This window comes from Notolepis coatsorum (assembly GCF_963971535.1).
Source record: "Notolepis coatsorum genome assembly, chromosome: 3".
NCBI lineage: Eukaryota > Metazoa > Chordata > Actinopteri > Aulopiformes > Paralepididae > Notolepis > Notolepis coatsorum.
In genome coordinates this window covers 65,854,868-65,869,225 of record NC_140167.1, presented here as the reverse complement: position 1 = coordinate 65,869,225, position 14,358 = coordinate 65,854,868, and the positions used below count along the sequence as shown (strand labels likewise).

At 42.5% G+C, this 14,358-nt stretch overlaps 1 protein-coding gene across 1 annotated transcript in view; it reads left to right on the top strand.

Annotated features, from left to right (window-relative positions):
- Positions 1-14,358, top strand: part of ap1m3 (adaptor related protein complex 1 subunit mu 3) — a 112,578-nt gene that overhangs the window by 66,149 nt on the left and 32,071 nt on the right. The window contains exons 5-6 of the mRNA XM_084310026.1: positions 749-896; positions 13,621-13,747. Coding sequence (XP_084166152.1) covers positions 749-896; positions 13,621-13,747 — 275 coding nt within the window. The remainder of the gene's footprint in view (positions 1-748; positions 897-13,620; positions 13,748-14,358) is intronic.

The following is a 14,358-nucleotide window of genomic DNA, read 5'->3' as shown; positions in this document are numbered from 1 at the left end:
ATTGCCCACAGTAAGTAGCCTACCGTGTGATACAAATCAACACAAACTTCTCAAAACTGATTTAAGACTTTTAACCACATTTCTTTTCTAACCTCTCTGTTTCTCTCTTCATTTCTCTTTGCCTTCCTAACTATTTCCTCTCTTTCTTTTTACTCTCTGACCTTTTCTGTATTCACTGTATATACATGTATATCTGTATATACAGTATGTACTGTATATACCTGCATGTACTGTATATCCGTATAGATACCCACACTGCACGCACTTTATATACTTTATCTGTATATATTCCATATACTCTTATTAGTTAAACCACTGGCTAGTATGATTTACTACCATAGTGTACTCATACTTGTACCACTGTATATAACAATACTGAACATACATTAACTTAGCATATTTACTCCGTAGCTTCGTCATATATATACTCCATATATTAAGGCTGAGACCACTTATCGATTTATCGATAACTGCATGAAATCTATATATTTATCGATAATTTTGTCCCGATTTATCGATTCTTCCAAATGGCATATCGTCTCAGCCTTACCATTTATTCACATGTTACACTGTATATTGCTATTGCACTCTACTTTGGACTCGGGTTAGATGCCAACTTAATTTGTTGTACTGTACAATGACAATTTGAATCTAATCTTTCTCCCTCTCCCTCTCTCTCTCTCTCTCTCTCTCTCTCTCTCTCTCTCTCTCTCTCTCTCTCTCTATCTCCCTCCTTTCTGTCTGTCAGGTACATCACTCAGCAGGGTCACAAGTTAGAGGTGGGGGCTCCCCGCCCCCCCGCCACCGTGACCAATGCTGTGTCTTGGAGGTCGGAGGGCATAAAATACAGAAAGAACGAGGTTTTCATGGACGTCATCGAGTCTGTAAACCTGCTGGTGAGGATCACAGTTTGTGTTCGTGTGTAGTCGGTATGTAAGTGATAAAGAACACATCGGTCAGAATGAGCCCGACAGGGTGAAGGCTCCGACACAAAGTGGAGTTGTTAACGTGTTTTTGGTTATTTTAATTACAAACATCAAAATGATCAATCAACAGAATCGGTCCGTTGTTCAGAAACATCTGTCCGCAGAATACTCTCATTGACCAATAAGGAACGACTATTCCACAAAGTATTCAAAGGAACAAGCCAACATTATGGGAAATGTGCTTACCTTACCCTCTTCTCCAGAGTCAGACAAGAAGATGGATACCAATGTCTGTGTTCAGTAGAAAGCTATCCGGCTGCAAGCAAGCCTAGCTTAGCACAAATGAATGGAAGCAGATATGGACCAGCTAGCCTAGCTGTTGGCCAAAACATCTCTCTCTGAGTTATATAAGCTAGGCTAGTGGTCCGTATCTGCTTCCATTAATTTGTGCTAAGCTAGGCTAGCTTGCTGCCGGATATGTACTCTATCTGCTGAACGCACAGACATGAACTTGGTATCTATCTTCTCTGGAGAAGACTGTAAGCACATTTCCCATGTTGGTGTGTTCCTTTAAGCTCTAATGTAATGTATGTAATGTACTCTTAATAAGTGTAAGAAGCTCTTTCAACTCTCTCTTTAAGCTCTTTTTAGGACTTTCCCCCACCCCTCTTTAAATCACCTTCTGATTGTAGACCAGACCTACTGTATTGTACTGTAGGCTACATGGTTAATGTGGAATAAAAGCCATGATACAATCGCATTAACAGTGCAGTTTAATAATAATAATAATAATAATAATAATAATAATAATAATAATAATAATAATAATAATAATAATAATAATAATAATAATAATAATAATAATAATACTTGAAATAGATTTTAGGTTTGGGAAAACCTGTGTGAAGAGGTGGGTTTTGATGGCCGTTTTGACTGTTAAGTATTTTCTCAAAGGGCTTTTTCCCATCTTCATCTGATTCTAGAGATGTGTGATTTTTTGGGATAACTTAAGTTATCCTTTTCTGTTGCTGGCTGCATCCCTGGTTGGTATCTAATTACAAATAGTTCCATCTGTCAGTTTCTTTTCTCCTGGCCTCCTCTGGCAATGCAGAGAATACCTCCCAGCTAACCTTTCCATGACAGAGTCAACCATGTGGAACCACAATCCCATCCTGAGAATCCTAGAGTAATGCACACAAGCACTATCACTAACGAAGCAATTACAGATCATGAAAATTGCTGACTCATATTTATCACTGGCTTTTTATTATCCATCTCATTCCACTTTTAAGGGACTCTGTGTCCTTTCAAGAGTATTTCATTCAAAATGTGTTGATTTCTGACCACGTGATGAAGTCTACCCCTCTAAGGTTATCAAGTACAGTGGAAGGAGCCTGGTTCTTTATGGGCTACTTTCATGGGTTTCAGGTTCAGCTCAGTTTAGTTTGGTTCCATATTTTATTGTCGCAGATGGGAAAATTGGCTTTGCAGTTTGGGAGTTAACACATTGACCGCCACAGCAGGGGGTGCTGATACCCCATTATTTGCCAGGTCTTTATTCAATGGATATAGTTTTAGACTGTGACATTTGCGAGTGCTTCAAATATATCTTATATTATATCTATGGGTCTAATAACATTTCCGTTTTATACCGTTTTGAATAGAGTATGGTTTGGGTGTTTTTCAGTAATTCCAGGAAAAGGCGAGAAAAATGCATTTGACTGTAATCCAGTCATCACGTTGTAATTTTTCGGCTCATTATCTAATCATCCTGAAATCAACGCTAGATTATCACTATTATGTCTCCTCGTCCATACATGAAATGACCGTCGTAGCGGGGCGCTCCCCCCCCACCCCCACCGCAGCCAACGGTATATAGACATACACGGTCCACACAGTAGCTCTGATCGGGGTAGCAATAAATGTCAGATCAACGATCAAATTCATATATGATGTTCTTACCTTGTATCTGATGTAATGCAAAAGAGATAATCCAAATATCTTATCGCAATTCCAAATAATGCTTGTGGAGGTCCGCACCACACTACCGACCGTTTCACAATGACGGGCGGGCGAGCGGGCGGAGTTACTGATGCCATCGTTGTATAGAAGTGGCTCGCCTGAATATTTAAACCCTGCCCGCCCGGCTCAGATCGCCTCCTAAAAGACACAAGCCCATTTTCAATGAGATGCAATAGCTCCGCCTGGCAGTAGAGGGCGGTGTTGACCGTCTGCCAGCTCAGACAGGGTCTGAAGACTATACCAGAGGCTGCAGCTATGAATTATGAATAGAATAGCGAATAAACAAAATAACAATCCCAAAAACGAGTAAACTCGTTATTGCCGTTATTCGATTGGCGGCCAATAACGAGTAAACTCGTTTTTGGCGGGGAATGTGTTAAGCAACAGTATTTCATTTAATTTCAAACCTTTATTTCAACTCGTAAGACACTGAGGTCACCCTCATTTACAGCGACGACGAGCTTACAAAACAAGACATAGTTTATCAGCAATTTCATACAGGCACAATAAATAATAATAAACAACAAAAGATCTGCTAAGACAGTTACAATGAAATGAAATCAAGGAAAAAAATTAACTACTAACCTTTATACTGTCTTTTACTATCATGCACTTTGCAAGTAATCTACCTTGCAAATATTACTACCTACCTACTATGCTAATTATGTCTATACTACTATGCACTCAAGACTGTAGCACCCAAGTTCAACACTGTTTGACGAACAATGTTAATTAGCTGCCAGAGTTGCTGACTTGTTGTACAGAACTAAGTCGTTGTGTATAATAGCGTCAGCTAAATTACTAAATGTAAATGCAAGTCGACACACAGTGGTTGAAGATCATACTTTCAAATGCAACAAAAGAAGGAAGAACCTTCAGAGTCTGTTGGAGGGCATAGCAGGTGTTGGTAGCAACAAAGGATAAACATTATGTTTTAGTTCAGAGCAAAATCGAGGTAACCATACCAAATATAAAATACCATAAACACAGTGTACATTGCACACTCTCTCCCTTTCTTATTCTAAATGTATTACGCCCAGGTTCCTGTACAATAACAGTGGTGATGCAATCACACGAACAATGTCATCGAGTCAACTCCCAAAGCTCTGGGTTTTCACAGGCAGATCCCAGGAGGAAGCCAGGATGAACGGAAAACAAGGACACGTAGTGTCGTATGTAAGAGACGATGCAGGTCTGTGTAGTAGCGATGCCCAGAGGAGCTCCAGGCTAGCCAATGTAAGCCACAAGAACAGTCTCTGTGCTCCCCAAAACATGTCTTTGAAGTTTTTCTTTCTTTCTGAAAATACCACTCAGATTATGCATTCTAGCATGCCTCTATACCCCACTGTTTCAGTCCTGTTCTAAACAGCCTGTCTCTGTTCAAACTGTTCAGATCAAATTGTCAAACGAGGTGTTGCAGATTAAATATGAATGAAGATACAGTGATTGCATATCCTATTTCTCACCTAAAAGGTTGTTTTTTAGGCGGAAAAGAGAACGTTTACAAGCAAGCCACTATGAATCACTAGCTTGTATAACGAAAGGTTATCCTATAACCTAGTTATATGAATACTGGCTGAGGCCATGGTTACACTGGGGTTTTTGTTTTTGTTGCTGAATGATTACGTTTGCATGTCCAAGTTAAAAAGCCGCGCCCTCACCTCTGGCTGCGTGGTGCGAGGCGGTGTGGGGCCTAGGTCAAATACCGCCCGCGCTCTTGCGGAAAGACCAGAGTCCCTCTGCGGAGAGGGGAGCCCTGAGGAGGAGAAGCCTTTTCTCCTCCTCAAAAGGAAGACTGCTCCAACCAAAGATACCTGTGAACAAGTGTTGATAGCATCCTGGTCCTCCCTGCGGTTATAGCTTGCGACTGAGTTAAAAGCTGTATAACCCCAAAAACACGTGCAATGTTTTCGACGTCGGCTGGCCCTAAGGCCCCACTACCTGACACCATTGTGGACAGAAAAGCAGTCAACTGAGCAATGACACTGGTCGCCGCTAAATTCCGTCCTGCGGCGGTATAAACTTCCTGGTGGGACACCGTTCAACTATGCCAGGGCAAAGGGCCGATGCTACCTGGCCCTCAAGCCACGGCACACCTGCCTTGCGCCCTGTTGTCAGCCCATCCACCGTAAAAGGGATAAATAAGCCTCAGCAAAACCCCCCACATTAGACACCGATTGACCTTCAGCAATGAACAGGTTAAGAGGAGGGAAGAGTGGTGACAGCCCACGGCGGGGAACAAAGGAACAGTGACCCAGCATCGTAGCATTAGCATTAGCCGCGCAGACCCTACCTGTGCGCAACGTAGCTCGACTGCTAACCGTCGCACGATGTCCCTCGATCCGCTGTCACGAGATGAGGAACCCCAGGACAGGCCCGATGCGCTGTTAGGATGTGCCGAGAAGATTCCAGGGGCTGGTGAACCTCCGGCGAAAACCCAACATTGTGTAATTTCTCCCTGCGTTTCATAACAACTAGTTCACGGAGTGCACTGCAATGTCCGTGTTTGAAACAACAAAAGATGAAGGTAGAGTGTGACCATGTCCGGCGTCATATAGCAGGACGCAGGGGCATGGCCTGGTCATGTGCATGCGAGTGCAATTGTTTGTTCGTGAGCACAGTAGGTGCTAGGAGATAAGAGATATCTCATAATAGTGAAGAGCGAGACGCGATGGCCAGTATGATAATATAACCTACGAATCACTAGGTCACATAACCTATGAATCACTAGCTTGTATAACCTATGAATCACTAGGTCACATAACCTATGAATCACTAGCTTGTATAACCTACGAATCACTAGATTGTATAACCTACGAATCAGTAGGTCACATAACCTACTGATCACTAGCTAACTGGTTTTGATCCTATAGGCCAGCAGGTGCACATGTAGTTCCAGAGGTAGGGGTCTTAAATGCCCAATAATCAGTGGTATCTCTCATTGCGCCCTGTGCACTTTCAATCCTCTATGTACACCGCCTCGCCTCGCGTTTGAGCGCAAGAAAAAGGCATCCAATGTCCTAAAAGGAGTGTTTACAAATAGTGCCATAAACAAACCTTTCACGGCCACAAAATACAGCAAATACAATTAAAATGCAAGTGTTAGTCCTTGTATAAACTAACACATTTGTTGACGTTTGTATCATGGATCGAGCATTTAAGCACTACACCGTTTTAATTCCCCCCCCCCCCTCTCTTGATATTAGCAATGAAGGTAAACATGATCTGTCTTCCCAGGCACTGTAGGCAAGCTTCAGCTTGCAGCAGGGACGGTGATTAGCAATTCTAACAAAATCAATGCAGATTTAATAGGTAGTGGGGGACGAAGCGGCGAACAATACCACTTTTTCACTGCCCATGAACTTTAAATAACTCCCATCCGCTAATAGCAGGATCCCATCCCATCCCATCTGCTGGTTTCATCGCATAGTATAGAGTTTAGACCATTAGTTTGAGGTTCATTGGAACAAAATGATTGAGATATAATCAACTTTCACCATTTTACAAGTAAAGGATGATACATGAATAGGTGTGCGTTTATCGGAAAATAATGCACGGCGTGGGGGCTGATTATCAGTGCTCAGTCTCTCGATAAAAGACTTCACATGTTTGGTCAACAGAATAGTGTTACATTCATCAATCAAACCACAGCGGTTAAAGGCCACAACACCTTTTTCCCATGGCACACAAAACCTGCCGCCATAGGCTATGCATGGCAAATTGGACTCACTCACTCACTCACTCACTCACTCACTCACTCCACTCACTCACTCATTCACTCACTCACTCACTCACTCACTCACTCACTCACTCACTCACTCACTCACTCACTCACTCACTCACTCACTCACTCACTCACGGATGACCTGACAGGGATGTTTTTTGGGATTCAGGTAGCGTCATGGGTCTGCACAGTTTTGTGCTTGTTGACACTGATTTCCAACATATTTCTATTTGTCAAAAAAGCTGAAAATCAATTCTGGAAAGTCACTTGGTAGTGGTACTAATACTTTATACTTATGATACTTATACCTTATGTTGGCCTGGTATTGACCTGCTATTGGCCTGGTGTTGGCCTGCTATATGAGTGGTATTGACCTGGTATCGACCTGGTATTGACCTGCTATTAACCTGGTATCGGCCTGGTATTGACCTGCTATTAACCTGGTATCGGCCTGGTATTGACCTGCTATTAATCTGGTATCGGCCTGGTATTGGCCTGCTATTAACCTGGTATCGGCCTGGTATTGACCTGCTATTAAAAAGCCAATAACGAACATCCCTATTTTTTTATGATTCAAGCATTCAGGGGGTTAGTCGACTATCGGTAAATTTTGGCCAATCAAAGTCGACTATACAAATCCTTAGTCAGGGACAGGCCTAGTAGGGACAGGCCTAGTAGTTACTGGCGTGCCAGCTTTGCCAATCTCTTGGCTTTCCACCAGTCAGTCGCTCGTGTTTTTTCCCTTCGCTTATTTTCCAGATACAGAGGTAGTTGCCTCCTCGTCATAGTTAGATTGCGCCCTCTATCTGTTCATTGAAACATACTTTGAAAATATTACTGAAACTGGTTCAACAGAAAAGGAACAACTAGCTTATTTGCTCCTCCGGTGTTCATATGATTCTGAAAATGAAAGGGGCATTTTGCAGACTTAACCTGAATCCTATCGTTCTGTTGTAAGCAGGGCATGTGATGATCTGACATCTGAGAGCTCGTCCATAATAGACATGTATGATAGAATAGAAGTACTTTATTGATCCTGAGGGAAATTCAGCACCACAGATTGCTCACAATGAACATTCAGTTAGTCAAATGTCAAACATAAGAATTAGTGATGCACGATATATCGGCCGCCGATATAATATTGGCCGATATGGCCGTTTTTTTACACATCGGTATCGGTCCGATATCAAGATAGGGCAGATATATAAAAAAAAAAAAAAAAAAAAAACGTTTTTTTTTTTTTTTATCTTTTTTTCTTTTTCTTTTTACATGTTTTGGCATTAAATAGTTTCAAAATATCAGTAATTTCTGAAAATAAGTTACAAAAGTAAAGAAATTATGCGTTTTGGAAAATAGCTCTTTATTTGATTATCATAAAAAAGTGTTTTCTATACAGAGATATCGACATCGGTAAATATCGGTATCGGCCAGAACAGCAATATTAATATCGGTTATCGGTATCGGCCACAATTTTCACATCGGTGCATCACTAATAAGAATAGTAATAAGAATAAAAAATACACAGTCAGTGTTGTCAAAAATTCTAAAATATGCAGTATATGTTACCTGGCAGAGCTCTAGTGAACTGCAGACACTATTTGCTCAACTATTTCTTCAACCCTCTTGGAGTTGGGCCTACTCCGGTTAAAAACAGTCGAGGAAATAGCGTCCGCAGTTAACTACAGGTCCGCTCTCCTCCGCGTTACGTCATCCGCTAGGACACAGGTGAAAAATCGTCAAAATGCCTCTTTAACCCTTTCACTACCACTACAGACAGTTAACCGTGAAATGAAAGGGTTAACCATTGGGTAGTGTGGTAGTGAAAGGGTTAACAATGTGCTATCAACGATTTGGCCCGGCCTCAAGGTCATGAAACATTTGCTCCAGATGATAAGAGACGGTGTCATCAGTTTATCACAATCTCAGTTTATCATGGGACGCGACCCTGACGTTCTCATGGAAGAAGCTCAGTGCTGGGAGACAACCGTCTCTCAGCACAGTCGTCCTCTAGCGGTAAAGGGGAAGACATTTTTTAACGGTTTTATAATAACACTCGATTTTAGCCTCCTTGACGGAGGAGAGAGCATGTCGCATATTAGTCAGTGTTCTGCAGAACACTGATGTTGTGAACTCTGACTAAATATATGGTGTGTGTATATATATATATATATATTGTACAAGAGACTAAAATACATTCAAGCTAACCTCCAAAACCAGGTCAGACTATTTTAATCTCACCATGTCTTGAACCTTCCAGACTTTTTCTTTTTGTCTTCCTTGAATTGAATATCTGAAAAGGAAATGGTATCTCATTTCCCGTCATACAACAATCATTGTTTTTTTTCCTATCTTTGTCTTAGGATATGTCCAAGCTATCCCCAGAACCCAAACCAGCAGGAGGCCTAGAGGCCCAGTGTTTAGTAGTACCTTAGTATACTATAAGTGTTTTAATCAAAGTATCGTTAATAAATAGAAAGGTGTAGTAATACTGGAATCAAAACGGAAACTATTTCAAACCATTCTAATTATTGGTTCCACATTTAATGTGGAACCAATAATTAGAATGGTTTGAAATAGTTTGATACAGGTGCCAATACTGGTACTGGGGATTCAATATACAGTACCTACCAAAATTATACATTTTTCTATACCTTATTTAAAAAAAGTTTTTCTACAATAACAATAAAATAACAAATACAATAAAAATAAATATATATATATTTTACAAAATAAGCCCAAACATCTCTGATGCTTCAATGTAGGGTGGCCAATGTTGCACAGTGACGAGAAGCTGTTTCACATGGTGATGTACAGTACAGTCTTTTTGTTTGTTTTGTTTTTTAAACAATATAACATTAGTTTTGCTATTGCAGAATAGCCATTAGCCAAAACAAGAAAAACACTGTACTCTAGTCTCGATCTTTGATTTGGGAGGGAAAATGCTCACCGTGAGACAACAGGATACTGAGGTTCTGATGGCTCTCAATGAGACATCACTACATATCCTCTTGATATGATGTGATGATTGCCGTTTCTCACACCTGCTCTGCTAACAAATCAGTTGCTGCCTGACTGTTTACTGGTGGGTTGATCCGAGTGTCCGGTAGTTAGTTAGTTAGTTGTTGAGTTGTGCCTATCTTATCTCTTTGCTGGTTGGTGTATGGTCTGTCTGTCCATCTGTTTTTTATAATTAGAATTTCTTTATTGTCATTGTATTACATACAACAAAATGTAGGCGCACTGCCTGAGTGGAGCTTTCAAATTTACAAGAATAATTATAGGACAGTAGCAAAAATATACACAAACAAATGGCAAAATAGCAATAAAAGAATAGTACAAAAGATTAACATTCACATGCACACATTTCACACAGATTAACAGATGTTTTTCACTATCTGTATCTGCTTGGGACTAGGGATGTCCCGATCGATCGGCCACCGATCGTTATCGGCCGATAATCAGTATAAATATGCGATCGGTGATCGGTGATAATGCTTTATTTTCGCCGATCGTCAAAACCGATCTCACTCGCTGCGGCGTCTGCTTTTCCCTCCAGCCCCTCCTGCACGCATGTAAACACGGGTCTAGTGGGATGGGAGGACGGCGTCTCCCTGAGCTAACGTTAGCTGCTACCGTTACAAAATGACCCAGTCAACTATTCACTTTTAGTTTAATACATGATGAGGCATTGTCTAACCGAACGGTATCTAGCCGGCCAGCTACCGATAGCTCCTGATATCAACAAATGCTCCAGCAATAGTCTAGTAGAGACGTGTATGATACTCTGTTAGCTCACGTTAGCGCAAGTTAGTTCACTGTTCAAAACGAAATGTCCCATTGAACTAAATAATTCACTGAGGCGCTGTATCAACGTTATATATCCGGCTAGCAGTAGCTACAGATAGCTCCTGATATCAATGTCTTATAACACTGATTCGACGCGTATTCGAGCTGAGGGCTTGCTGAGCACAGTAACGTTATACCAATAGGTCCAGCTGCAGCGCAGGAGAATCCTGGCCGTAGCTCGAGGCTACTCTAGTCATAGGTCCAGCTGCAGCTCCGGAGAATCCTGGCCGTAGCTGGAGGCTACTAGAGTACACACAGACAGTGGATGTCTCGCAGATAATACAAGTACAAGTCTAATTATATAATATATATATTTTATAAAAAAAAATAAAAAATTATATAAAATAATTTTTTATTTCTTTTAATCAAAAACGACCGGTATCGGATCGGTATCGGCCGATATGGCTCATGACGATCGGTGATCGGTATCGGTGGCAAAAAACGTGATCGGGGCATCCCTACTTGGGACCAAGTAGGCATGCATTTCAGATGTTTGATCTGCCGGTTGATCCGTTAACGGTCTATATATATACACATTAATTGAAATTGGTGTCATGTCCTTACATTTGTGTTGTGGCTTTCTATATGGCCGACAGTGGCTCGGGGGTAGAGCAGTTGTCTGGTAAGGTCAAGGTCAACTTTATTTATATAGCACATTTAAAACCAACCGAAGTTGCACCAAAGTGCTTTCCAATATAAAAACTGAGAAATACAAAAAATACATTATACACTAAATCAAAAGCTACAATACATTAAAACAATAACGACACGACCGGGGATGTACAGTATGGCTTACCAAGCCTTAAAACGCCAATGAAAACAGGTGAGTCTTCAACTGTGCTTTAAAAATCTTTAGGGTCTCTTTGCGCGAGGGCGTGTGCTAGTGGATTGATTGATTGGCCATGTGGCCAATCAGAGAAGCGCTGAACGAAAAGCTGAACACAAGTTGGTTGCCTTTAATATTCACGCGTCTGGGCAGACCTAATTTGTAGTGGAAGACTGTTCCACAATTTAGGTGCAGCCACTGCAAAAGTCACCTTTAGTCTTTAGCCTAGACCTTGGGACATCTAAAAGTAATTTATTTGATGACCTCAGTGCTCTAGCTGGGGTGCAAGCATGGAGAAGTTCATCTAGGTACTGAGGGGCCATTCAATGCCTTGAACACAAACATCCCAATTTTTTTATCAAACCTGAAGCGAACAGGGAGCCAGTGCAGGGAAGCCAGCACTGGTTTGATGTGTTCACCCATCTTTGTGCCGGTCAAGAGGTGTGCAGCAGCGGTCTGCACTAGCTGCAGGCGTCGCAGGGAGAGCTGGTCTAGACCCACATACAGGGCATTACAGTAATCCAGCCTAGATGATATGAAGCCATGGATAACCCTCTCCAGGTCATTGGGAGAGAGGTAGGGCTTCACTTTGGTCAAAAGCCTCAACTGAAAAAAGGAGCCTTTAACTACAGACCCAATTTGTCTGTAAAATTTTAAATCACTATCAAAAGTGGTTCCCGGTTCGATTCCCGCTCCTCCCAGGCAGCGTGTCGGAAGTGTCCTTGAGCAAGACACAACCCCTAATTGCTCCCGATGAGCAGGTCGGCACCTTGCATGGTCGCTTCCACCATCGGTGTGTGAATGTGTGAGTGAATGGGTAAAATGTGAGGAACAAATTGTAAAGCGCTTTGGATAAAAGCGTTATATAAATGCACCATTTACCATTTCTATACAGTTGTAACAGGCCCTATTTATGTATTGTCTTACTGTAGCCGTGTCTCAATTCAGGGGTTGTAGCCTTCGAAGACCGCATAAGACCGCATGTCAAGACCACATGTCAAGACCGCATGTCAAGACCGCATGTGTCAACCCCAGTCTCCTCCGTAGACCAGACCGTCTCATTTAACAACCCCACACACCCTGGTCTACGAAGGACATGCCCTGGTCTATGAAAGACTCACCTTTGTAGGCCGCGTCCTTCGAAGGCTACAACCTCTGAATTGAGACGCAACTTATTAATTGAGATAAACTATTAATTGGCTCGTTTGCCGGTTTCTCTCTCATTATGACACAGAACATTATGATTAATATCTTTGTCTTCTGATGCTCCTTTGTCTTTTTGCATGTCTACCTGTCTGACTGACTGACTTTCCTTGGTCATCGTCTACTGTAGAGGCCCCGTATACGCTGGCTTGTCTCTGTCTGTATGTCTCCCTCGTCATAATGATACAGTAGACACTAGACACAGTCTAAAGCTCCTGTCCTCAGCACCTGTGTCTATTTGTCTCATCTGTCTGACGGACTTTCCTTGGGTGTGTGACTATCTGTCTATGTCTGCTGTGTCTACTAGCCTAACCCTGTCTGTTTGGCTTGTGTAGCACTAGATCACGCTACTTTCTAGGGCTTTCCAACACAGAGATGGTGAAAACACAGACCAGACAAAGGCCCTCTTCTGTGTGTGTGTGTGTGTGTGTGCAGATTTTTTTTTAAATTATTATCTTTATTAGCATTTTACAGTTTTTTCTGGCCACGCAGGACCGACAGAGGAGAGAGGGAAAACGGGAGGAGAAGAAGGGAAGACATGCGGCAAATGGTCACCGGGTGTGGGAAGCGAACCCGGGACGACCGATTCGCGACTCAGCGTGCTATGTGGTGTGCTACTGGAGCGCCCCGAGGACGGCAGATCTAACCTGTGCACATTGATTACCTCAATGTGCGACAGGTGCGCAGCCACACCGGGGGCGACAGTGGCTAAGGAGGTAGAGCAGTCGTCTGGTAATCCAGAGGTTCCCGGTTCGATTCCCGCTCCTCCCAGGCAGCGTGTCGAAGTGTCCTTGAGCAAGACACTTATGTGAGGAACAAATTGTAAAGCGCTTTGGATAAAAGCGCTATATAAATGCAGCCATTTACCATTTATACCTGCTCCAATGTCTAATTAGCTTGACCCAGGGCAGGTGTGGCTGCTTAAACCAGCCATAGCCACACCGCAGCTGTCTCTCTGTCTATCTCTCTCTGTCTATCTTTCTCTCTCTCTCTCTTAATCATTATGACAACAGTGGACGTGGACTGATGTTCTTGTCCTCTAAACAGCACCTGTGTCTATCTGTCTTCCCCAGGTGAATGCCAACGGCAGCGTCTTGCGTAGTGAGATTGTGGGCAGCATCAAGCTCAAGGTGGTACTGTCTGGAATGCCAGAACTCCGGCTGGGACTGAATGACAAAGTGCTCTTCGAGATCACAGGCAGTGAGTAACAGCGTCTGCCGTCTGGAATGAATAAGCTGGTTTAGAAATGCTTTTTAAACCGAGGTTCCGAGGGCAAAGGGGTGCGTGCACTCGCTAAGACGGTTGTTAAAACGGATGCTTGTGTCCGGTCAGGGACAACGTGGTGTTGTGTCAACTATCGGTTACTTTCTAAAGGGACCACATTTGACTTCCCTGTCAGTCGGGAGGAAGTGAACTAACTGGCACTACTTAACAGTCGTCGTATTTCCCATTTGAACATAGTGAATCATTGAATAAATAATATAAATAGCTTCTAAAATAGTGTCTGCTTTAAACCGAAGATCGGTCTTTGCCGCCATGTTTAGTCACTAACTCCCTTCTTGCTCTATCTATCAGACTGCCTACTCCCAAACATAACCCCAGCATCTTCCTCTTCCTCCTCCTCATCTCCACCCTTCCTCCCTACTGAGTACCGGTACAAGGCTCTGTTTGGTTCTCTTCGATTGAGCTTGCCGCAGTGGATGGATGCCAGCACTGCCTCACGAGTGACTGAAAACATTCATTAGAAATGTGACTGGAATGGAAATGCTGACTTGACACGGAGACGTATTAGACAAACTGTTGATGAAGCG